Genomic DNA, 27,457 nt, shown 5'->3' on the forward strand with positions numbered 1-27,457 from the left:
GTATATGGGGTTTAATGAGATTGAGGGTTATAGATAGGTCTGTAGGTTGGTAGGTGTTGATGTGATCGGCGCAACTCGTGGGCCGAAGGGCCTGTTTGTGCTGTAGTGTTCTATGTTCTATTAACAGGATCAGTGCAGGCTTGGAGTCCCAAAGGGCCTATTCCTGTGCTGCACCGTTCTATGTTCTATCACCAAGATTGGGGGAAAGGCAAATTGTGCGGAGGGTGTGGAGAGTCTGCAGAAGGATCTAGATAGGCTGGGCGAATGGGCCAGGAAATGGCAAATGGAATTTAATGTTGGCAAGTGTGAGGTGGTCCACTTTGGTAGGAAGAATGGTAGGAAGGACTATTACTTACGTGGCGAAAAACTGCAGCAGGCGACGGTGCAGAGGGACCTCGGGGTCCTTGTGCATGATTCGCAAAAACCCAGCCTGCAGGTGCAGCAGGTGGTCAGGAAGGCGAATGGGATGCTGGCCTTCATAGCGAGGGGGATTGAATATAAAAGTAGGGAGGTCTTGCTGCAGCTGTATAGGGCACTGGTGAGGCCGCAGCTGGAGTACTGTGTGCAGTTTTGGGCGCCGCACCTGCGCAAGGATATTTTGGCCTTGGAGGGAGTGCAGAGGAGGTTTACTAGGCTGATACCGGAGTTGAGGGGGTTGAGCTATGAGGAGAGGCTGAATAAACTAGGCTTGTACTCGTTAGAGTTTAGAAGAATGAGGGGAGATCTCATTGAGACGTATAAGATGATGAATGGGATGGATAGGATAGAGGTGGAAAGACTCTTCCCGCTCAAAAAAGACAGTAGGACTAGGGGGCACAGCCTCAAGATAAAGGGGGGGCGGTTCAGAACGGAGTTGAGGAGGAACTTCTTCACTCAAAGGGTGGTGAATCTCTGGAATTCTCTGCCCGTTGAAGTGGTGGAGGCTGCCTCGCTAAATATTTTTAAGAAGCGGGTTGATGGGTTTTTGATAAGAGAGGGGATTAAGGGTTATGGGGAGAGGGCGGGAAAGTGGAACTGAGCCACGACAGATCAGCCATGATCTTATTGAATGGCGGGGCAGGCTCGAAGGGCCAGATGGCCTACTCCTGCTCCTATTTCTTATGTTCTTATGTTCTTATGTTCTTATGTTCTTTGAAAGCAAGATATAAAGAACAAAGAACAAAGAAAATTACAGGAACAGGCCCTTCAGCCCTCCAAGCCTATAATGACCATGCTGCACGTCTGAACAAAAACTCCTACCCTTCCAGGAGCCGTATCCCTCTATTCCCATCCCGTTCATATATTTGTCCAGATGCCCCTTAAAACTCACTAACGTATCTGCTTCCACTACCTCCCCCAGCAGTGAGTTCCAGGCACCCACCACTCTCTGTGTAAAAAACTTGTCGCATACATCTCCTTTAAACCTTGCTCCTTGCACCTTAAACCTATGCCCCCTGTGACAGAAATCACAATAAAGAAGTGTTGAGAAAAATGAGAGGGTCAATTAAAATTGATTTCATGGGTGGGGGCACTGAATGAGGATAGGATTGGGCACAGTTGTGAATTCTTGCATAACTGAATAATTAAATACCACCCAGTGTCTATATTTAACATTATGGGTGGGATTTTAAGGCCTCTCTTGTTCCAAAACCATAACTACCACCTGAGGTCAACAGACGTTTCCGTGCTTCCCTTTCTGATTCCCATGGTGGGTGGGGCAGTAAAATTCCGGCCTATATATAACTAAAATCAGTGTTTTTAAGAGTGACAAGGAGGAAAGAAAATAAATTGGAAGCTTTGTTGAGAAAGCTCGAATTTGTGAGGAGGATGTCATGTAGATAATGTTTTTTGATAGTCCATAATTACAGCTTTTGTCCAGCATAAGAAAACTGTCTTTTTAAATTTGCAACCGAAAGAAAAAGTTTCCAAAGCACAGCCATCTAAAACTGGCCTTACCCTTAGTCATTAGTATATCTTCTGACAGTTTATATTGAGGTGTCAGATCCACTTCACTTTATGCACAGTGAATATGTCATTTCAAAGATCCATCAAAATGACTAATAAGGTCTTCAATTATCCTAACCCATTCACATTAGGTATTAAAAGCAACTCATTACTACATCAAGCTCCATTAACATCCCTGAGCCTTTTGTAAAGCCATCAAGATATTTTTGCACAGTCAATTGGAAACACAGAAGAAACATTAACCGAACAGAGCATAGTGTGGTCAGTAAGTCTCACCAATCTTTATAAATGTCTTCTTAAACTAATATGCATCGGAGGAGTTGTGCGAGGGACCACTGGGTCACTATAGGGCACCTAATTAGGTTATTTTCATGTCAGTTACTGATGCCTTTTTCATTAATACAAAACACAGAGTGAGAAATAAGTGGAGGGAGCTGCAGTTCTGCAACAGGCTTCAGATATTTTAAATGGGGACTATAGGCCAAGCAGTAGGAAAACTATGTTAACTGATCTTTTGAGACTGCACTGCCACATGTCCTCTTTTTATTCTGCATCTGTTATGATTGATAGCAATTCTCTGAGATAAGGAATATCAGTTCCAGGAACATGCTTGGTGCAAGGATCCATTGTCAGTTTTAAAGTTTAATTATTAGTGCCTCAAGTAGGCTTACATTAACATCACAATGAAGTTACTGTGAAAATCCTCCAGATACCGCACTCCGGCACCTGTTCGGGTACACTGAGGAAGAATATAGTAAGGCCAATGCACCCAACCAGCATGTCTTTCGGACTGTGAAAGGAAAGCAGAGCATCCGGAGGAAATCCACGCAGACACAGGGAGAATGTACAAACTCCACACAGACAGTGACCCAAGCCGGGAATCAATCCCGTTTCCCTGGCGTTGTGAGGCAGCAGTGCTAACCACTGTGCCACCATTGTACAAAGCACTCCATGATCTGACAGAATAGGAAAAGATTTCGGTGTATTTTCCAACCCAGCTAGACTGATATTGTGGGTCAGAAGTATTATACTTCAGATAGCCAGGTGGTGAAGGCTTGAACTGGAGCATAAATGTGCACACTTATCAGCTTTTATTTGCAAAGACACACATTACAAACGAGCACCTTCAAACCCAAGAACCCTAATTTCAATTGTTTCTATTCACAGGAGCACAAGCAAATCCCCAGTTCATGTCCATTCCCTGCACATGCTTATACACAAGTAATTTACAATTATTAAGGAGTGATGCTAATGAATTATCCAGGGAGGAGAAGTTAAGATATCAATTTGAACACCTATTTAAAGCCAAGGCCAACAGGACTCAATAAATGTTCCTATATCAGATTCAAGATAAGAATGGTCATTACATACAGGTTCATTCGGGAAGGAAAGGATTTCAGGTTTTACTTAAGAAATGGTGAAGTAGGAGGCATCAAGCGTTTAGTATATGTTATTTTTCTAGAAGGAAGTGATCCTTTAACACATTTATTCATTTGATTTTTTTGGGGGGATGAGGGTGGTGGACTAGATCAGATTTAGTGATAAGAGCTTCTGTCAGATGAGTGTATAAGTTGGCCAAAGGGAAAAGGAGGGTTGTATACTCAAAATCATCGTTTGACTGCCTCATTGAACTGTAGCCTTTGTTGAAGTGGACAGCATTCCCATACTAATCTGCAAGGATGCCATTCCTAAAAATGAAGTGATATGCATGATTTTGCACAGTTCGAGGAGTACAATAGTCTATGCCGTGGAAACTGAGCATTTGGCCACCAATTGGTTCTCCCTGCTGGGAATTGTTTGGCCAAGGATGCAGGGTTTCCATAATGTCATCGCAGTTCTACCACTTGCAATTAGTTATACCCACTGAGATAGTGCCCAGCAGCACAAGCAGCAAGGTGGGGTGGGTGCGAATGGACAAAACGGGTGGTTGTCAAGACGACTTATCATCCATACCACTCTGCTGCTCCACTCGAAGAATTCATGAAAACTCAGGAAGCAAACAGACCCAGCCATACAGCTACAGAAACCCAAGCTGTGGTGTATAATCTAATCTTGTCGAGCGACATAATGAGACAGTCTTGTCCTAAGCAGCAATAGGGAAAAATCCAACTGTCAACTATATCACTTCCTTCTCATTATGGTGGCACTGAGACAAGCACTAGTCTAATTAGTAAGAGACCCTCATCATACATTCTGTCTAAGGAAAAGGAAAGATTCAAAAGCTGCGTATAAAACTATAATATTCCATTAATAAATTGTGGCCGTTTGTACTTGTATCATTACCCCTGGTGCCCCCAAGGATCTATCCATGGCCCCTTCTATTTCTCATTTACCTGCTGCCCCACGGGGAAGCCATCCTGAAACATGTCAGTTTTTGTGTGGAGATGATGACACTCTCAGCTCTATTTTAGCACTGACTTTCTCAACTCCTCTCCTAATCAGACTGTTTGTCAGGCATCCAGCACTGGATGAGGAGAAATTTCACCCAACTAAGCATTGTGAATACCAGAGCCATTGTCTTCTATTCCAGACACAAACATTTTAAAATTCTTTCATGGGATGTGGGCATCACTGGCTTGGCCAGTAGTTATTGCCCATCCCTAACTGCCCTTGAGAAGATGACTGCCTTCTTCAATCACTGCAGTCCATGTGACTATAGGTACAGAAAGGCAGTTCCAGAGCTTTAAGTCAGTGGAAGTGAAGGAACTGTGATATGGTTCCAATCAGGATATTGTGTGGCTTGCAGTGGAACTTGCAGGTGATGGTGCTTCCACGCTTTGCTGCCCTTGTCCTTCTAGATGGTAGAGGTCATGTGTTTGGAAGGTGCTGTTGAAGGAACCTTGGTGAATTGCTGTGGTGTACCTTGTAGATGGCTGTTGCAGGGCAGTATTAGGGATTGTGTCTTTTATAGTTCAATTTATATGTCTGTTCATATTTTATTCAATTTCAGTGTAATACATGCAGGGCTACACAGAGCAAGCCCAGAGAGCCAGGCCTCAGCAGAGGGAAGGAAAAGGTTAACACAGACAGCTAAAGACCTGCTCTGTGACAGAGCATGCTATCAACTTGATGTGCAGGAGATCGATCCGAATTATCATGACAATAGGAGAACGGCATTAAGCTCCATATAGTCTAGAGAGGTCATAGCCTTCTGTAAAATATGATCATCTAGCAGAGGGGTGGATGATTAACACATTGTTGTAAATTGGTTGGGCCAATAAAATGCTTCAGCATTATAATCAGGTAAACGGAACTGTCCAAAGAACCGAATAACAAAGTTGTACTGAACAATGCAGTCTGCATAGCAAGATTAGAAGAACCATCTTGTATCCAATTTGAGGAATTAATATGCTAATGTAACCTTTGTGACTTGAGAAAGTAGAATAATCTGTACCAATCTACCAAGGTCAGTGAGGGCTTGCAGGCAACCTAAGATTTCAGGCTGGAGTCCAGCTCTCCCCCAGGTATGAGGAATAAAAACCTTTTCTGAAGTTTGACACGGTCTCCAAGGCTTGACTCATTTTATTTCCTTCCTACAATGGTACATAATAGTGCCACTGAGCATCAGTAGTGGAGGGAGTGCATGTTTAAGGGGTACCAATCAACATGCTGGTTTGTCCCACTCTGTCTGGCACTCAAGCTTATTGGGGTGTTATTGGGGCTGCATTCATCCAGGTAAGTGCAGAGTGTTCCATCACAATCCTGACTTGCGCCTTGTAGATGGTGAACAGGCTTCAGAGAATCAGGAGGTGAGTTACACACAACAGAATTCTGAGCCTCTGACCTGCTCTTGTAGCCACAGGATTTATACAACTTCTGACCAATGGTTATCTTTAAGATGTTGATAGAGACACTAACATCGTTACCTAGACACTACTCCATCTATTTCCCTGACAACAGTCTGAGGTTGAATCACACAGTTCACAACCTTGCTTCCATATTTGAACCAGAGATAAACCTCTGACCACATATCCACACCACCGCTAAGATGACAGATTTCCACTCTGTAATTTGCATATCTTTTATTCATCCATGGGATATGGGCATCGCTGGTTGGCCAGCATTTATTGCCCATCCTTAGTTGCCCTTGAACTTAATGGCTTGCTAGTCCATTTCAGAGGGCAGTTGAGAGTCAGCCATATTACTGTGGCTCTGGAATCACACATAGGCCAGACAAGGGAAGGATGGCAGATTTCCTTCCCTAAAGAACAATCAGTCATGGTTTCATGCTCATCAATAGATTCTTAATTCCATTTTTTTAAATTGAATTCAAATTCCACCATTTGCCTTGGTGGGATGCGAGCCCAAGCCCCGAGAACATTAGCTGACGAAATGCTATCCACTTGCCTGGATTAATAGTCTCGCAATAATGCCACTAGGCCATCACCTCCCCAAATATTGTCTGAATCCCCCAACCCTGGCTAAAAGTATCTTCTGCTGGAATTGCCATCCGTACCTACATTACCTCCTAGTCTATCCCAAAGCACATCTGACCAGTCTCCTACTTCCTATCTTCCGTAAATGTAGTGTCATCAAACTTCCGCTTACACATGTCCTAACTCATACTAAGTGTAGTTCACCCTTTAACCCTGTGTTCATTGACCTACATTAACTCCAGCCGGTCAACATCTCAATTTTAAAATTCTCATCCTTGTTTTTAAATCCCACATGGCCTCTTCCCTCCCTATCTCTGGAATCTCCTCCAGCCCCACAACCCTCTGAGGTTTCTGTGCCACTCTAATTCTGACCTCCTGAGCAATCCAGATTTTAATAGCTCCACCACTGCCCTTTTCCTCTAGTGCCGAGGCCCTGAGTCTGGGGATTCCCTCCCTGCCTCACCTTCCTCCTTTAAGCTGCACCTTATAATCTATCTCTTTGGCCCAATTTTGGATCATCTACCCTTATGGTTTGGACTTTGCAATGGCAATGATGGTGAGGTTATCAGCCTTTGTACTCATTATTTTAATGAAACCAATAGAAGTTTCAGAAATCCCTACATGAGCTGCAGAAACAGGGAAATTCAATTTTTAAAATTTATTTATTAGCATCACAAGTAGGCTGACATTAACACTGCAATGAAGTTACTATGAAAATTCCCTAGTCGCTCCACTCCAGTGCCTCTTTGGGTACACGGAGGGAAAATTTAGCATGGCTAATGCACCTAACCAGCACATCTTTCAGACCGTGAGAGGAAACCGGAGTGCCCAGAGGAAACCCACGCAGACACGGGGAGAATGTGTAGACTCCGCACAGACAGTGACCCAAGCCGGGAATCAAACCTGGGTCCCTGGAGCCGTAAGGCAGCAGTGCTAACCACTACGCCGCTATAGAATCTATCCTTGGAGAATCCTCCTTCAGAGGCCGCTGCCTGTGATTCTGTGCTTTTTCAGAGGGTTTAGAAAACCTACATCTTGTGAAATGAGACATAACTGGTTTTTAATGCCACTGTAAGTTCACCTTCTCAACAACAACAAGCTACATGTATAAACCACTTTAACATGATCAAACATCCCATGGCACTTCAAAGGAGCATTAAAAAAAATGACATTGAGCCAAATGAGTGGATATTAGGGTCAGATGACCAAAAGCTGGTCAAAGAGGTAGGTTCAGTATCTTAAAGGAGGAAAGCAAGGTAGAAAGAAGGAAAGGTTTAAGGAGGGTGTTCCAGAGTCAAGGCTACTAAGGGAACAGCTACCAATGGCAGCATAATCATAACTAGTGAGTAGTAGAGGTCCAAGTTAGAGGAGCACAGATATTTCATAGAGATATTGGGCTGAACGAGCTCACAAAAATCAGGAAGGGCAAGGCCGGAGAGGGAATTGCAAAGCATGGTGAGCATTTTAAATCAAGATATTGCCTGATCGGAAGTCAATGTAAATCAGTGATAGGGGACTTGCTAGGGGTTAGGATCCAAGCAGCTGGTTTTTGGATTGCCTCCAATTTATACATGACAGAATGAGGGAGACATTGCAATAGCTGAGACTAGAAAAAATCATAGAAAGAATTACAGGAAGAATTATAGAAACCCTGCAGTGCAGAAAGAGGCCATTTGGCCCATCAAGTCTGCATCGACCACGGTCCCACAATCCTATCCCCATATCCCGACATATTTACCTGTTAATCCCTCTAACCTACACATCTCAGGACACTAAGGGACAATTTTTTGCATGGCCAATCAACCTAATCCGCACATCTTTGGACTGTGGGGGGAAACCCACGTAGACATGAGGAGAATGTGCAAACTCCACACAGACAATCACCTCTCCAGGAGACTGAACTCTCACTTAATCTCCTGGTAAGGTTGGGTGAGAGGTGGAAAATTGGATTTTTCATTTCTCGTGATGTTACTGATTTGAAAGGATGCAAAGCCAATTTCAATATTCAATTCTTCATTTAAATATCCTCAGGGAATCCTGGATGCTATCATCTGGGCTTACTTGCTCTTATCTGTTTGTTGGTCAAGTTCCTCCATGGCAATGATCACAGATGGTCCCCACTAATGGAAACCAGATATGATGGGCTTGCTGCTGGCACTGGAAGCTATTGAAGCACCTCCTGGGGTGGTCAGAGGCAGGGCTGGGCAGTGCCCTGTGGGCAGTGCCATCCTGACACTCTGGTAGTGCCCACCGGGCAGTATTAAGGAACGGGGCCTCAGGGAGCATGACCTGAGGTCGGAACTAGGCAGGGTCAAGGCAGGAAGGAGGCAGACGGGGAGCTCCATATGGGGCAGCGGGGGAGGGAATGGGGAACTCTGCAAGGGGAGTTGATCGACAGGGGCAGTGATCAGCTGCGGTAGTGATCTGAGGGTGGGGGTCGATATCTAGCGTAGTGATCGTCCGGGGAAGTAGCCGGGGTTTGAGATTTCTGGGGGGGTGTTTGGGGGAGCCTGGCACAAGGAGCAGTTGGTGGTGTGGGTCTTGATGTCCGTGGGGGGAGAGTGGGGAAAAGTGACATAAGATCTCTCAGTGCATTGTGTGTTCATAATGTGTGGGGAAATTGGGGCACATGTGCACTGATACCTCTTGAGATCAGCAACCTGTTTCCTGGTGAGATTAGGTTCCATCCTCTCCCCCTGCTGGCGAGAATCACATGGTGGCTTTTTTGACTGAGTGTCATAAGATTTCATCTTTCTAATGCCAAAAAAGGTCCCATTTTCACTTTCATGACTTTTTTCATAAGATCATTGCCATAGAGTTTTACATCACAGAAATTGGTGCTTCTGCCCATCGTGTTTGCACTGGCCATTAAGCACTTATCACTTTGATTCATTTTGGTCGGACAAACTTGAATGCAATTTACAGGGTCAACGGCACAGTTTTGAGGAATGTGGAGAAGTAAAGAGATCTTGGGGTTCATCTCCACAGATCTCTGAAGGTTGCCACTCAAGTGGATGGAGCTGTGAAGAAGGCTTATAGTGTGTTAGTGTTTATCAACAGGGGGTTTGAGTTTAAGAGCTGTGGGGTTATGCTGCAACTATACTGGACCTTGGTGAGACCACATTTGGAATATTGTGTGCAGTTCTAGTCATCTCACTATAAGAAGGATATGGCAGCATTACAGAGAGTGCAGAGGAGATTTACCAGGATGCTGCCTGGTTTGGAGGGTAGGTCTTATGAGGAAAGGTTGAGGGAGCTGGGGCTTTTCTCTTTAGAGCGGAGGAGGATGAGAGGCGACTTTATAGGGGTTTATAAGATCTTGAGGGGGAATAGATAGAGTGGATGTGCAGAGACTATTTCCTCAGGTGGATGTAGCTGTTACTACAGGGCTTAATTATAAATTCATGGTGGGAGATCAAGGAGGGATGTCCGAGGTAGATTCTTCACTCAGAGAGTGGTTGGGGTGTGGAATAGACTGCCTGCTGTGATAGTGGAGTCAGACACTTTAGGAACTTTCAAGCGGTTATTGGATAGGCACATGGAGCAGACCAGAATGATAGGGAGTGGGATAGCTTGATCTTGGGTTGGGACATAGCTTGGCACAACATCGAGGGCTGAAGGGCCTGTACTGTGCTGTACCGTTCTATGTTCTATCGATTTTGATCCCATTTTCCAGCTTTTTGTCCATAGTCTTACTATGATATGGTGTTTCAAGTGCTCGTCTAATGCTTCTCAAATGTTGTGAGGGTTTCCGCTTCTACCATCCTTTCAGGAAGCGAGTTCCAGGTTCCCGCTAGCTGCTGGGTGAAAAAGACTTTTCTCAAATTCCCTTTGAATATCCTGCCCTTTGCCTTAAATCTAGCCACATGGTGACCCAGTGGTTTGCACTGCTGCTTCACAGCACCAGGGATCTGGGTTCAATTCACAGCTTGGGTCACTGTCTGTGTGGAGTTTGTACGTTCTCCCCATGTCTGCATGGGTTTCCTCCCACATTCTGAAAAATGTGCTGGTTAGGTGCATTGACCCGAACAAGATCTGGATTGTGGTGACTATGGGAATTTCACAGTAACTTCATTGCCCCGTTAATGTAAGCCTTACTAGTGACTAGTAAATAAACTTTAATTTTACTTTTACTTTAAATCCATGCATCCTGGTTGAGCATTCCACTAAGGAGAAAAGTTTATTTCCATCTACCCTATGTATGTCCTTCAAAATATTGTATACCTCAATCTGGTTCCCCCCCTCAGCCTTCTCTGCTCTAAGCAAAACAACCTCAGCTTAACCAACCTGATGAGGTGAGAGAGCGAAAAAGCCGGGTGACGTTATAGAGATGGATAGAAGTGATCTTAGCTTTGGATGCTGGAAGTGCATCTTGGGATCAAATGTAACATCAAGGTTGCAAACAGACTGGCTTAATTTCAACAGTCCATTGTAGGACAATGGAGTCAGCAATTAGGAAACAAAGTTTGGAGCGGGAACCAAGAACAATGCTGTCAGCCTTCCAGAATTTTAATTAGAGGAAATTGGTGCTGTACTGAATATCAGATAAGCAGTCTGATAAGTTAGCAACAGCAAAAGGGTCTAGAGCGGTGGGTAATGTAGTGGAATCATAGAATCCCTACAGTGCAGAAGAAGGCCGTTTGACCCATTGAGTCTGCATCGGCCATAATCCAAACGAGGCCCTATCCTCATAACCCCACATATTTACCCTTCTAACCTCCTAATGCTAAGGTGCAATTTAGCATGGCTGATCCACCTAACCTGTGCATCTTTGGACTGAGAGAGGAAACTGGAGCATCCAGAGGAAATTCGCGGGGAGAACACACAAACTCCACAGAGTCACCCAAGGCCAGAATTGAAGTTGGATCCCTGACACTGTGAGGCAGCAATGCTAACCATTGTGCCACCGTGGATGTCATCAGCATGCATATGCAAACTAATGCTGTGCCTTTGGATGGTGCTGATGAGGGTCATACACAGATGAGAAATAAGAGGGACTAAGGATAGATCCTTGAGCATGTTTTAAAAGCTATTATTTCTATGAATTTCTGCAGAGTTTCTCATGCTCATTTACTAAAAATTTGGAGGACAGACCATCAAACTACCAGCAAATGGCGTAAAATACCATCTATGTTGCTTTTCAAGGTTTCCATGGCTTTTCCGCTGAAGTTCCAGTTGATGAATGGGAGGAACCCGATAAAAATCCATCCCATAATATTAAAATTAATCTCTCAACTGCTTTCAGCCAGAAGCCTTAAGGCCTCACCAGGAATTTCTAGTGAGATTTGACGAGCTGGACAGACATCCAATTTTCTAATTCTGCTCCCCCCGCCCCATGCATCCCCCAACCCCTCCCTCACCGCCGCCGGTGCCTGTTCTGCTCCAGCATAACCAGCCATTGTGATTGGAAAATGTTTCCACAGACAGCAATGTTCTTCAGCTCTGCCCCAAATTTATACTCAGAATATACACTCTTGTATATTTGCATGAATGTTTCCATTTTCACACAAATTGTCTTTGTGGCCTCTCTGATTAATATCATCAGCGTCGTTGACAATGTTTACTGAGATGTTGCAAACATAGTTAGGGCATATTTAGCTGACAGAAAGAGTATCTTTTATCCTTTCAATCCAGACTGTGCTAAAAGTGAGCTACGATAGACCCTCAGAGAGAAGTGATATCAGTGAGTTCCTACTGCAAGCATTCCTACGCAAATAAAATGCATTGTACTAATCACACAAAGGTTAAAGAAACGTTACTCACTAATCTGTTGCAAAACAATGTTGCATTGAGCTTCCAATTTGTGAATTTATCATAAAGAGATACTATTTAATTTATCTTCAATATCTGTCACTTGAAATTCCAATTTACAACATTAAGTCACATTGAATGTTTTTAAGGCAAGGCTAGACATATTTTTGAACAGTAAAGGAATGAAGGGTTATGGTGAGTTGGGTAAGTGAGTGGAGCTGAGTCCATGAAAAGATCAGCCATGATCTTACTGAATGGCGGAGCAGGCTCATGGGGCCAGATGGCCTACTCATGCTCCTAGTTCTTACGTTCTTATATCCTGAAAATGAACAGACCAGTGATTCTCCAGCAGCAACAGATATAACATATATTGCAACTAAATGGACAATAGGTTAATCACCCGCATTTTCAATTACAAGGAATGTCCTTTCAAGCTGGCAGTAGCAATTGGGGAGCAATTTACAGAGTCTGCCTTTTTATTTTAAAATGATGGTTGACTATCTCCACCTTAATCATCTTTATGTCTCCTATTTTAACTGGAACTTGATGAAGATTATGCGAGTGGACAAATATGAAACACGGGAAAGTTTTTTCAGCTTTTCTTTGTGGTTTATCAGTATTCACAGAGTCTAGTGTATGTGGCAGCTTATACTAAAGGATTATTAATTAGTCGTGTCATTCACTTTTGGGCAGAACATCACAAAGCTGGAGTTTAATCTATTTCGCTTGTGCTGGTGCTGTGCGTTCCTCAGTCGCATCTGGGTCACTAGAGGGAGTACAGTGTACCATTTTGGCACTGTAGTTTAAGAGAACAAAGTTCCTTATGAAAATTAACAAGCATGAAGGAAATCATCCTTCTCGGCTCTGCCCTTCAAACAAAAAGATTCTTGAAGGACAAAGTAGCAACAAAAAAAAACAATTCAAAAGGAAAACAAAGGCTTCAAAAGTACAACAAATGCTATTCTCACTCTCGTCTTGGACAGAAAAGTATGATTCATTATGGGACTCTTTTCATTTTTCATGCATTGATTTGTGATCACAAGATGGATTTGAATGAAGAAGGCTCTTTGACTTCTTTTGATCATATTCCTCCAGATAACCAAACCAAATAACTTCCCATCTGAGCATTTAGCTGTTTGTTAAATGAGTCCAGTATCCTGTCCTCAATCATGCTTCCAGCAAATGTGTCCTGATGTTAATTAATTCCCTGGTACCTGTTTTCAAATTGTCATTCACCACATTGAATTTGTGTCCTATTGCCTGATTGCTCTAGTGTATCTGAAAATATTTCACAGAAATCATAGAATCTCTACTGTACAGAATCAGGCCATTCATCCCATCGAGTCTGCACCAACTCTGTGAAAGAATATCCCATCAAGAACGTATCCCCATAACCGCACATACTTACCCTGCTAATCCCCCCTATCCTACACATATTGGGACTGAAGGGGCAATTTTTTAGCGCAACCAATCCACCTAACCTGCACATCTATGGACTTCAGATTTCTCCCATCTTTTCTTCTATGCTTTATAATTTCTGAGGTGTGGAACTCCAGCTAGTTTAGTTCCAAGTAGGTCATCTTTCTGACATCAAGGTTCTGCCACATTATTCTGCTCGAGACCTCCTCTGATTGCACCTTATGTCACAAATCAGTGAAGCACTATGCAGTTTTAGCTTAATTTTGGAAGATGCCAACTGATTTAGTCATTCAGAATTCTACTGACTTTTTTGCCATCTGGTTCCAGACTGATTCCTGGGTTGGCAGGACTGATGTCTGAGGAGAGGTTGAGTCAGTTAGGATTGCAATTTGACGAGTTTAAAAGAATGAGGGATGATCTCACAGAAACCTATAAAATTCTAATAGGACTAGACAGGGTAGACGCAAGAAGGAATGTTCCTGATGGCTGGGAAGTCCAGAACCAGGGCTCACAGTCTAAGGACATGAGATGAGGAGAAATCTCTTCATCCAGAGTGTTGAGCCTGTGGGATTCTCTAACACAGAAAGCGTTTGAGGCCGAATTGTTTTTAAAGAGTTAGAAATAGCCCTGAGCGCTACAGGGGTCAAAGGATATGTTGGCGGGTGGGGGGATGGGGAAGCAGGATCAGGCTATTGAGTTGGATGATAAAACATGATCATAATAAAGCTCAAAGGGTCAAATGGCCTATTCATGCTGCTATTTTCTATGTTTCAATATTTTTATAGCATTTGGACCTGGTAAGCAATGAATCACAACAACACTAAAAGTAGAAACAGGAGGAGACCACCAGGCCCTTCAAGCCTGCCCTACCATTCAATACAATCATGGTTGCTCAATGCCGTCCTCAACTCCTTTTCTGTGCCATTTCCCCATAGCCCTCTATTCCTCAATCTGTCAAATATTTGTCCATCTTCACTTTGAATACATCGACTGATCCAGCCTTTACCGCTCTTTGGGACACTGACATTCACCACTCTCTGTGAGTAGAATTTTCCACCCTCCTCAGTTTTAAATGACTGGCCTTTTATTTTGCAGCTATGTCCCCTTGTTTGAGATTCTCCCATTAGTGAAAATATCTCATCATCTACCCTGGCAAGCCCCCTTCAGATTTAATCTGTTTGAATAAGGCACCCCTCATTCTTCTAAACTCCAAGGAATACAGACCAGACTGTTCAGTCTCTTTGACAGGACATCCCTCTCATCCCAGGAATTAACCTGGTGAATCTCCTTTAGACTGCCTTCAATATTGCTCCATCTTTTTTTAGGTAAGTGGACCAAAGCTGTACGAACTATTCCAGCAATACCCTGTACAATTGCATCAAAACCTCTTTATTTTTAAACTCTTAATCCCTTTGCAATAAAGGCCAAAATGCCATTTGCCTTCTTAAATACTTGTTGGACCTGCCTGCTAGCTTTTTGTGATTCAGACTTCCCCATGTAAGACTCCTTTGCCAGGTTTTCGCCCAGTCACCCAATCTATCTGTTTCCCATTGCAGAATCACAATATCTTATTCACAACATGCCCTTCCACTGATCTTCAGATCATTGGCAAATTTGTAAACCTTACACTCTGTTCCTTCCTCAAGGTCATTAATGTAAACAGTGAACAATTGCAGGCCAAGAACTGATCCCTTTGGAACTCATCTAATTACACCTTTTCACTCTACAAAGGACCCATTTATTCCAACTGTCTGTTTTCTATGTGGCAGCCAGTTTTTAATCCATGGTAACACAGTTACTCCAATTCCATGGGCTTTTACTTTATGCACCAACCTCTTACGCGACCTGTTGTCAAATGTCTTTTGGAAATCTAAATACTCTGGGGGTGTGGCAAGCCAGTAAGATCGCCTCTCATGATGATATTGGCACTGAATTGCTGATGTACTTAGTCTCACACTCTTTAAATATTTTATTTTCCAATTCAAATATTAATTGAGAGCCCAGGATACAATCGTCCAACATCATTTGCCTTAATGGCCTAGCCATTAGAGGTTCTCACCAGTGAGAATCATATATGGTTCCCCACCAATGGGGACCAGATGTACTGGTCTTGCCGGTGGGACCAGATGCCATTGACGCCCTCTCAGGTGGTCAGAGCAGGGGTGGGCAATGTTCTTTGGGCAGTGCCAGCCTAACACTCCTAGCCTGGGACACTGGCAGTGCCACTCTGGAACCCTGGCAGTGTCAGTCGGGCACCCTGGTATTGCTCATTGAGCATCAGACAGTGACAAAGAGTGGGAGCTAAGGAGAGGGACAGAGCCTGAAGGGCAGGCAGCATGTGAGGAGCTGTGCACTCTGCAATCGGGGGAGTTGAATGAGGATGGTGATCGACTGGAGCGGGTGAGTGAATGAGGGCAGCGATCAGCCAGTGGCAGAATTGGGGGTAGTGATTAAATAGGGGGGAGGGGGAATGCAAATGGGGATCGGTGGCAGAGGAGGTGATCAGGGGGTAATCGGGTGATGTGGGAGGCCATGTCCAGAGGGTGGGGGGAGTAACAAACTTTCAATATACTATGTACTCTTTTACATGATACACAGAGAAATCAGGTGCATGCACAATAGCGCTCTCTAGCAACTAGCAGTTGTCTTCCTGGCACGAATGGCCTCTGTCCACTCTCCTTACTAATGAGAATCATACTTCACCTTTTTTCAAAGTGTGATAAGATTTGAATTTTTGTCTTGCCGAAAAAATGGTTTAAATCTCTTCTGCTTTAACCCTCATTCGGCACTTAGAATTTTTTTGGTAAGAGCGCTCTCACTACATCCCCAGTATCTATTCTCACTGTTACAGCCTCAAAGAATTTGAGCAAGTTTGTGAAACATGATTTACCTTTCATAAAACCATGTTGACTATGTTTGATTATATTCAGCTTTCCTAAATGATTAATTATTTCCTCTTTGATTATTGACTCCAGCACCTTGCCAGTAATAGATGTTAACCTAACTAGTCTATAGCTGCCTGCCTTCTGCCTTTCTCGCTTTTTGGACAAGGGAGTCACGTTGGCTTTTTTCCAACCTTCAAGAATTTAGCAAGTTATGAAAATTTTCAATTAATGAGTCCACTATCTCTGCAGCCACTTCCATTAAAACCCTAGTGTGCAGTTCATCAGGGTCCTGTTGACTTGTCCACCTTTAGCTCCTTGAGTTTCTCTAATACTCTATCCCTTGTGATTGGGGTTTTTGTAAGTTTCAGTATGTTATTTTAAATCAGCCCATCTAATATCTTAGGGATATTTGCAATGTCTTCAACTGTACTTAGGTTTCTTTCAACATTGCAATGCAAATTCTAACTCACCTATTCATGTGTCCCAGGGGTTAACATAAACCAGACTCTTGAGCCCAATTGGAATCTTTGATTTATTGAGTTAGGAGTCCACAGAGGAAAAAAACTGTATTTTTGATATTGGGTAGAATTTTGATAAAGTCATTCTTAGTACAAAGATAACTCAGATAAGCATCTAATTAGCATACTTCAGTTTGATAGGGATTAATTTCAGGTCTAACTTTTGCTGTTAAAATACTGGAAAAATTCTTTTGTTCTTATATTTTGCATCTAATGCAAAGTTGCTTTCAAACTCTGTGAGAGATTGTCCAGCCTCCCTGTGGCATGTTTCTCTGCAGCATCTGATCTCCCCCCTCCTTGTCAATGGGATTTTCCACTGAATCCACCTACACCGCTGGGAAACCTGTGGCAGTGGTGCACTGCTGGTGGGACTGTAAGATCCCACTGTCATGAACGACCAGAATATCTGACCCACTGGCTTAGCATCCTCACCTATTTAATGATTTGCTGCTTTATAATCTTGCATTCAGCCAAGTAGTCACAATCCTCCTTCTTACAAGCTTTGAACGTCATTTTTAATCTGTCTGCTAATTGGGGGTAGGGTGTTAGCGTGGATAGAGGATTGGTTGTCAAATAGGAGGCAGAGAGTGGGGGTCAACGGGTGCTATTCGGATTGGCGGATGGTGACTAGTGGAGTGCCCCAGGGGTCGGTGCTGGGGCCTCAGCTATTTACCATTTATATAGATGATCTGGAGGAGGGAACCGAGTGTAGAGTGTCGAAATTTGCTGATGACACCAAGATTGGGGGAACGGCAAATTGTGCGGAGGGTGTGGAGAGTCTGCAGAAGGATCTAGATAGGCTGGGCGAATGGGCCAGGAAATGGCAAATGGAATTTAGTGTTGGCAAGTGTGAGGTGGTCCACTTTGGTAGGAAGACTGGTAGGAAGGACTATTACTTACGGGGCGAAAAACTGCAGCAGGCGACGGTGCAGAGGGACCTCGGGGTCCTTGTGCATGAGTCGCAACTACCCAGCTTGCAGGTGCAGCAGGTGGTCAGGAAGGCGAATGGGATGCTGGCCTTCATAGCGAGGGGGATTGAATATAAAAGTAGGGAGGTCTTGCTGCAGCTGTATAGGGCATTGGTGAGGCCGCAGCTGGAGTACTGTGTGCAGTTTTGGGCGCCGCACCTGCGCAAAGATATCTTGGCCTTGGAGGGAGTGCAGAGGAGGTTTACTAGGCTGATACCGGAGTTGAGGGGGTTGAGCTATGAGGAGAGGCTGAATAAACTGGGCTTGTACTGGTTAGAGTTTAGAAGAATGAGGGGAGATCTCATTGAGACGTATAAGATGATGAATGGGATGGATAGGATAGAGGTGGAAAGACTCTTCCCGCTCAAAAAAGACAGTAGGACTAGGGGGCACAGCCTCAAGATAAGAGGGGGGCGGTTTAGAACGGAGTTGAGGACGAACTTCTTCACTCAAAGGGTGGTGAATCTCTGGAATTCTCTGCCCGTTGAAGTGGTGGAGGCTGCCTCGCTAAATATTTTTAAGACGCGGGTTGATGGGTTTTTGATAGGAGAGGGGATTAAGGGTTATGGGGAGGGGGCAGGAAAGTGGAACTGAGCAGCGACAGATCAGCCATGATCTTATTGAATGGCGGGGCAGGCTCAAAGGGCTGGATGGCCTACTCCTGCTCCTATTTCTTATGTTCTTATGTTCCCAGTTAATTGATACCAGAGTAAGTTTGTTCATTCTACCAGAGCATTTAGGTATGCATATAGGGCAGCATGGTGGCACAGTGGTTAACAATGGTTCGATTCCCGATTTGGGTCACTGCCTGTACGGACCCTGCCCATTTTCCCTGTGCCTGTGTGGGTTTCCTCTGGGTACACCGCTTTCCCCCCACAGTCCAAAAGACAAGCTAGCTGGGTGGATTGACAATGCTAAGTTCTCCCTCAGTGTGCCTGAATAGGTGCCAGAGTGTGGTGATTAGCGGTTTTTTACAGTAACTTCATTGCAATGTCAATGTAAGCCTACTTGTGACATGAATAAATAAAATTTAACTTGTCCTAGAAACTTTGCATGAGGTTTTTTGAAGGATTTTGAACAGATTTATTTCTAAATACTTCCCCCATTTAGATACTTTGAAGCCTGGCTGCCTAAAATTAGACACCAGGGTGAAATTATGTTATCACATTTTTTTTTCCCAAATCAGATTGTGCTACGGTCACTGCCCAACAACTCAGATATTTCTTGACTCCTATTTGGTCTTGCAGGTGTTTTAAAGAGAGCCTCCTTTCTTTGGTTTCCTTGCACTGGGACAGATTTTCAACTTGCCTCCAGAATGTTACAAATCTTCCATCGTTATAGAAGCTATCTGACTTTCTTCACAATGCCAGTTCTACGCTCACTTACCAAGGTGAAAATCTGTATCAGGAAGCCGTTGCGAATGACATTGATGAGGCCTGAATCATTCCTGCTTGGTCATTCGCAGACTGGTTAATCCCCGATCAGTGCTTTCTTTTTCTCACTCAATCTTCTACTAATAATATAAAATGACAAGTCATTCTACTTATTCTGACCTTTAGGTCCATAGCGAGCCTCCCAGTGAAGTGGCTCTGAATCGGGACTGCCAGCTTCCAGAGGTACTTTGTGTAATGGGTTCAAGCCCAGAGTGGATTCGGCCGAGGCAGTTAAATCTCTCTACTCAGTCAGTCTTTTAACAACCATGAGAGAATTGACATTCACACATTTAACTAAATTGGAATAAAATGCAGCTCTCTAGAAATGGAAGTGCACTGATTCGAAAATACTCTTAAAACCAAAAGTAATCTTGCTTACTAGTTGAAATGAAATGCACTTTCAATATAAACACTGAATACAGGGTGCCTCAACATGATAAACCCAATTAAGCATTGTAATAACTGCAGCAAAGTTGTGTAACAAAATTACTTGAATTATCATTATTTTATGTTACATGTTATTTTGACTCAGCTCCATTCCCTGCCCTGTTCCAGTAAATTTGGTTCATCTCATTGTGATGAAGCACTCCATCAAGTAATAATGGTGTGGTGGGTCCCAACTGGCCAAGGTTGTAGAGGAAATACACGTTTATATCTCTGTAGCATATAGCACAGAGCAATTTTAGTCTGGGCAGTTCCAGCTACATGATCTTGCTTCCTCTCATCTTTTCTCTATATCTGTTCCTTGCCTTCCTACTTCTCTTGGTCTCTCTCCTCCTCTCTTTTTGTCGCAGGCGTAGGTTGAGAGATGATGGGTTTAAAATTGAGATGAGGAGGAACTACTGCTCGCAGAGGGTGGTGAATTTGTGGAACTCACTGCCCCGCAGCTTGGTAGAGTCTGATCGTTGAATGGTTTCAAGAAGGAGATAGATATATTTCTAATAAAACAGGGATATGAGGAACAAGTGGGGAGGTGGATTTGAGATCAAGGAGAGATCAGCCATGATCTGATGGAATGGTGGTGCAAGCTGAAAGGGCAATATCATTCACAATGTCTTCCTGATACAGATTTTCACCTTGGTAAGCGAGCATAGAACTGGCATTGTGAAGAAAGTTAGATGGCTTCTATAATAATGGAAGATTTGTAATGTTCTGGAGGCAAGTTGAAAACCTGCCCCTACTTCTGCTCCTAATCCCTATGCTCCTATGTTTAAAATCCTCTTTCCAATGATCAGCTGTGCAGCTTCGGGTCAGTTTTCAGTTGCTGTGTCTTTATTTGCTTGTTCAGATTAATAGCTGATAGACAAACAGGTGGACAGAAAAAAAACATGAATGAACAATGGAACCTATCTAAAGAAAAAGACACATCTTTAATGCCAGTGATTACTATGTGTCTCCATTGGCTCAGAAGAAGGGAAGATCATCAAAAATTGTAATTGTTTTTCTTTTTATTCCCAGGTCAATGCAGACTCATTCATGCATTTGAGATCTATATATAGAATATTGAGGGGTAGGTAGGGTGGAGCTCCCAGGCAGTAACAAAATGCAAAGCTTGAGGTGATGTCATCAACTATAAATATGCAAGTTGAGCAGTCTATATTAACTGATCATTCAAGATTATGTTGCTAATTTTAATTCCTGTCAATCAGAATCATCTATATTAAATATTAATATTCTGTTAAAAATGTTATATGTTCGCTGAGGGGCAGAATGTCGTTTCTTTAAAATGGACCATCCAACATCAGTATTTTGAAACTTGTTGAGACAAGTTCGTAGGACAAATCTTTGCCTCCAGCTCCTCCAACACAAAACTCCTTCATTTAAAGGAGAATTGCTATTCAAATAAAATGACTTTGCGATTTAATATATTGTTAGACATACACAATTATGAATTTGTCATTCAAACTAGACTTGTACCAAGAAAGTAAATTAATGTAAAAAGGTTTCTGCTAAAATTGCCAAGGAAACACTTTCCCTATGGATGTAGAACAAAATTTGATAAAATGTGTTACGGAAAGGATCAGCCATAATCTATTTGAACAGTGCAAAAGGCTTGAAGGGCTGAATGGCCTACAGTTGTTCCAATATTATGGTACTGATTGGTATGCTGCAGAGTCAGATTACATTGCTGATTTCCGTTAATTAATTGAAAATTGAGTGGAGAAGGACAGTATTCACAAAGGTTCCCAAGCCTGACTGCTGTCCAGCTAGAAAGTCTACATAAGAGTGCAACTAGAAAGGGAAATAATCAACCCATGATGTCAAGTATTGTTGGGTTACATGGTGCTCAACATCAAGGCTCAGAATTAAATAATGTCCATCTGAGCATGGAGATGCTGAGGGTCACATCCAATTAGTGATCATCAACTTCAGGAAAGACAGGTAGGAATCTGCGAGGGGAGGGGGGTTGTCAAAGAGACGATGCCTGTGGCCCAACAAATTGTTGAGAAATACCAGGCTGTGGCAGATAGAATGATTCAATTGTGACAGCTCCACTTCTTCACTCTGCTGGATAATGACCATTACACACACAAGAAGTTGATTGGGGCCTTCACACATTGGCTTTAAGCTTCAAAGATTCCCTTATTCCCAAATAATAATGCCCCTTTTTTTGGAAAGAGGAATCCTATCGCCCACAAAGATAGTACCACAAAAAAAATTTAAATGCTAAAAGGAATGGCTCTGTGCTATCAAATGACCTATCAGTCTGCTGAGGCCCATTTTAAATCACATTGTGTTGCTGTATATAAGAAAGCTGTTAAGTTGCTAGACAGCTTTTATTACACTGAAGCATTACCGTCTTACCTTTGCTATTTCCATCAGGCCCTCGAAGGATTGTGCATTCCTCAATGTTACCGAAAGCTTCAAATAGTCTGCGTACGTCCTCCTCTGACTGTTGTTTGTTCAGCATGCCCACAAACAATTTTCTGTCTTCTGGAACAAAAGTTAAAGGTGCTTACCAAATCCTTGCTGGTTCATGCTATATACATTTAGTAATATATCTGTATTTATTCAAAACAAAACAATTTGCGTCTCCAATATGTCTATATTGTACTCATTAGTTTTTCATTTTGCTTTGGAAAATATTCACATTAAAATGTAGACGATTGGATGGTTTTATGTATAGTCATATCAAATACAACTATAAATTAATAATTTCTCCATATAAATGTGAGGTTATTTATATAAAAATAAGCATCCACTGGGTCACAACAAAGATTTCATTCTTCAACACATCACAATGCTTGTACGTTACATTTTAAAATTGTGTGCTTGGCAGCATTCTAACTGAAAAGCAATTTTTTTCTTGACTTGACAGCAAGGCACACACTTCTATTTGAAATTTAAGTTAGACATGATTGCAATTAAATCCTTGCATTTATGCACCTGAAATTTGCAAAGGATAATCCATTTCACTCCGCAGTTTCTGCTAATTCATTTCGTTCACTTTTCCATTCTGTCTTAAGATGGCAGCAGTGCCCACACGAGCAGACAGGCATGTAACGGCAGGAGTAACAGATGCTCCTTTACAATAATGAAGGAGTTTTTTTTCTCTTTTTTTAACACAAACTGATATTTTCTTTAACACAAATTATTACTGTCAGATTTCTCCCCTCTTCCTGTTCTACTAATAACATTGACTCCTGGTTGCATTCTGTCCCATGAGTGCCAGACACCCTTCTGATATTTTGCCTCAAATGGCAATAATAGGTTAATCTGAATGATTGGGAAACTAGTGCAGTTATATTTTTCACAACAGTTTTTAAACATACCGTATCCTTTTGCAAATTGAAACTGAGCATTTAGAATTAGTTACAGTTTATGTGTTAAACATTCAAAGTGAAATGCTTGTTACTTCAGTATTCAAAACTCCATAGATTCACAATGTATACGCACAGAGGATACAGAAGACTTATATAAATTATGTCTCTTTTATGTTAGAGGGCAAATTTCACAAAGTGAGATGAAACCAGGGAATCAGAAGTCAGTGAATCTGATTTGCACAGCGATGCATTGGACAACTGGCAGCACTGTACACTGACTCTGTACCCGATTCTCCTACCTGCGTCACAAGTGGGTCTTTGAAACATTTAACCTCAGATGCAAAAAAGTGACACATTTTACCTGAATTAACTGTTGCCTCAAATATTAAAAAAATCCCTTTTTCAATTATTCATCTTTGCAAAAGTAGATTGCATGAAATTGCTACCTCACGGCACAAACTTTCTGCTCCAATGTACCCTGAACCCATTTATGTTACCTACTAATTTAAACAAACACAATTACTTTTACTCAGGCTCACAAATTAACCCAGAGTCACTTTTATCAGACATACTCTCCTTCACCTCAACTCAACCACACAAATCCACTTACTGCAGGGAAATTAGAATTGGACAGAATACTTAAAGAAAAGCACTACATATACCCCTCACCGCAGCTGGAGCTCTTTTAATGCGTATATGCCCTGCAGCTTATTTCAGTTAAATTACAGTAGTAAGAAGCCACATGCAATCAACTAAATTTGCATTAATGGTAATGAAGTGTAAATGAAACAGATGCAATTGAATAAAATAATGTAACAACACTGTAACAATTTTACAATAATGAATTAGTAACAGCTTCTGCATCAACATGATTGAGCCTGATTTCTCCATCTCTGACATTGGTGCAAAGCTTAGCATTAATCGTCAATCAATTTTCAGTTGTAAAATACAAATTTAAAGAGAAATTAGTTTTTACAGAGTCTTTTATATATTTTTCTGTGAGTAATGCGGGTTTTCTCTGGGTGCTCCAGTTTCCTTCCACAGTCCAAAGATGTGCTGGTTATGTGCATTGGCCATGCTAAATTCTGTCTCAGTGTACCCGAACAGGCACCGGAATGTGGCCACTACGGGATTTTCACAGTAACTTCATTGCATTGTTAATGCATGCCTACTTGTGACTAATAAATAAACTTTAATTTTTAATATGCAATCAAAATATGTACTGTGATCATGACTCATAATATATAAACTCTGCAAATACATCTAAAATTATTTCCCTCTATGTCTTTCTGGAGACAGACAAGTTAATGAGTAGTTAAAAAGAAGATAGAAAGTATTTTTTCTCTTCAGCCTTTCCATCACCTTTTGTGGTTTTGTTTTTGTGTCTCAGCTGCCTTCAAATAAAGAAGCAAATAAGAGAATTGAAGTGCAGAGTGTTTGAAGTGAGGATCGATTATAATGACTGGTATGACATTCTCCCCCACTGTCTGTAGCTATAATCCTCTGAGGTGGATTCTTACTGTGGTGTGAAGATAGCCTGCAAGTTATAAATAGCAGTTACTCCTCTATATGGTATAAAGTTAGACTTGTCATCTCGGAAAAGGCATTGCAGATGCAGGTTATAAAAATTAACTTCCGTTAACCGAGCAGCACAATGGTGAAAGAGGTGGTCTATCAAAAATTTAATAGAAATGCACATTTTCACCAAAATCAAAAATCTTAAATTTGTGTTTATATGCTTGTTTACAATATTTGTTTTTTAAATGTTTTTCCCCTGTGCTCTATTCACAGTCAAAGAAATAGAAAAGAACTTTGCTCTGAATCTTATGGTAGCAATAAACTCACTCCAATTTGACATTGGTTAACACTTAAGATGGAGCTTTAGCTTCAATGATCCTGATTCTAACATATGTTCTACTCTAACATTTCCATTCCATGTTTAAAGTTTTAAAGTTTATGTATTCCTGTATTCCTGTCACAAGTAGGTTTATGTTAACACTGCAACAAAGTTACTGTGAAAATCCCCTAGTGGCCACACTCCAGAGCCCGTTCGGGTACACTGAGGGAAAATTTAACTTGGCCAATGCACCTAACCCCAACATGTCTTTTGGAGTGTAGGAGGAAACCGGAGCACCTGGAGGAAACCCATGCAGATACGGGGAGAAAGTGCATACTCCGCACATACAGTGACCCAAGCCAGGAATCAAACCCAGGTCCCTGTGCTACCCTCTGCTGCACATTCCATGTCTTACCTTTATGACATTTCTAGAGAGCATTCTCAAAATAAGTGCTCATTAATTCAGAAACCTTGAACAACTTTGCACTACAGAAATATACCATTAGCATTGTGATTAATATTGCCAAACTCACTACCGTTGGACTCTCCTTTACTACTCACTGTCCATCATCACTGACTTAGGCATGTTTTATTGACGTTAGCAGTTTCCTTGTGCTTGGCCAAATAGCTGTTCCTCTTGTAAATTTAGACAGTGAGCAACCACTGCACTATTCGACTTGTGAAGGGACCGCTGCCAGTTTTGACCAGACCTTAATTTGCTGGGCCGTGCATTTTCAAAGAACTACCGGAAAAAGTGGTTGATTCGAGACATACTTCCTATTCAACAAGCTACGTAATTATTATAATTTCTGATGCACTGGTTTAGAGCAATTAATAGTAAGAATGCATAGTATATACAGTGATGGTGAAAATATCCACTAGCCAGAAGATATTTCCCTTAATTGCTCGTCCAGTTTTTACTCAGCTGACTGTGGAAGGATATTTTGGCAAACCAAAAATTCAGAAGAATGGACATAGAAACTGGAACTGCGCTGAATCTGGAAAAGGTATCCACATGCTAATATCATCAATTCCAGCTGGATTGTGGCATTAAACTTCCACAAGTGATATAGAAACAATTAATCAAGTGTTGCATGTGGTGTGACTAGACTCAGTCCATCTTTGAATAATTCTTTGGACTGATTTTTCCCAAATTTACAAAAAAGCTGTCCACTTCTTCCTTATCTAAAAGGCAACTAGCTGTTAACATGTGGCCTACCTAGATTTACCCTCCAATCTCTTTTTCTGGTGTACCCCATATCTTCACTGAAGAGACTGGGATTTATCACAAGGAAACCTGGAGCTAGACACTTGAACCATCTTGTGGAGCAGTGCATTGGATTGTTAAAGTTCTATCATTGCACAATCTTAACTTTTGATCTCCCTTGTGACGTGATCTAACTCAAGAAACCAATAAACAGAACTAATTCATTAAAAGGGGGAAAATCCCTAATAGCAATTCCAATCAAAGTACAAAGAGGCAGCTTGAGGGAAGTTTCATCTTTTAAAAATTTCCTGGACAGCAATTTGGGTCAATATTGTTTATACTAGACACATCACTCTCTTTCACACGCACACACGCATGCACAGACATGCCCACACATTGCACATACATACACACACACATTCACCACATACACCATTCCCACACACTAACACACACATCATCATACGCTATACAGACACACACATGCCACAAACACACCACCCACAAATACACGTATGCACACACATGCAGATAACGCAAACATACATGTGCGCGCACACATCACGTGTGCACAGACACACAACACACACACACCCCATCAGATTGCCAGAGTTAGCACTCAGATCTCCTGGAACTTCAATAGAAATTCAAATTAGGCCAGCCTTTCTCGGGCAGGTTAGGTTTTAATTAACTTATTGGTAACAAAGTAATTCTAAACTGAACATAATGCAAGGCAGAGGGCACCGTAGTGTAGAACTTTATAAAACAAAAATACAATTACTTGCAAAATCCAGGCTGTGCACTGTGGTTCAGAAGTCGGTAAACATCCATCTCGCTATGTTCTCTCTTTGCAGCGACATTTCTTTGTGCATTTAGCCACTGACAGTAAAATATAATGAGCAGCCACTTTGAACTTTCCAATGGACACCACAGCTCCAACCAGTAGGATGTACAATCCCACAGTCCATACAGCTGAGCTACATAGGAGGCATTCAACTAACGATTAGTCTTCAAAGGATACACTCTGTTCAAAACAAGTGATGTAGGAGGTAGACAAGAGGCTGGATACCTTTACTGATAGTGTATACTGTGGTATCACTCAGACCCTCTCAGCCTTAGGGTGGGTTGCAAGGAACGTTCATTTGGTAAAAGTCGAGCGCCAGCAAAATAGTTTGAAAAACACTGCTGTAAGGGCAGCTAATTTATTTGGAAAAATGTAGCGACTTATTTCAATAATAGAAGGGGTTTCAGACAGCTTGGAGTTAGCTATTTCTATCAGCAGAAAATAAACCAGGCCAATTAACACATCATCACTTGCAGTTCTGGCAGGGTATTGTACAATGACAATTTATTAG

At 42.1% G+C, this 27,457-nt stretch overlaps 1 protein-coding gene across 7 annotated transcripts in view; it reads right to left on the reverse strand.

Moving 5' to 3' along the window:
- Window positions 1-27,457, reverse strand: part of celf4 (CUGBP, Elav-like family member 4) — a 1,183,497-nt gene that overhangs the window by 310,956 nt on the left and 845,084 nt on the right. For 4 of the 7 annotated variants that reach the window (XM_080215279.1, XM_080215195.1, XM_080215028.1 and 1 more), the window contains exon 4: window positions 22,100-22,228. In XM_080215279.1, the coding sequence (XP_080071405.1) occupies window positions 22,100-22,228 (129 nt within the window). The remainder of the gene's footprint in view (window positions 1-22,099; window positions 22,229-27,457) is intronic. The other 3 variants (XM_080215459.1, XM_080215370.1, XM_080215109.1) reach the window with 1 other exon arrangement.

Source organism: Carcharhinus amblyrhynchos, chromosome 1 (assembly GCF_965287045.1).
Source record: "Carcharhinus amblyrhynchos chromosome 1, sCarAmb.v2.hapA, whole genome shotgun sequence".
NCBI lineage: Eukaryota > Metazoa > Chordata > Chondrichthyes > Carcharhiniformes > Carcharhinidae > Carcharhinus > Carcharhinus amblyrhynchos.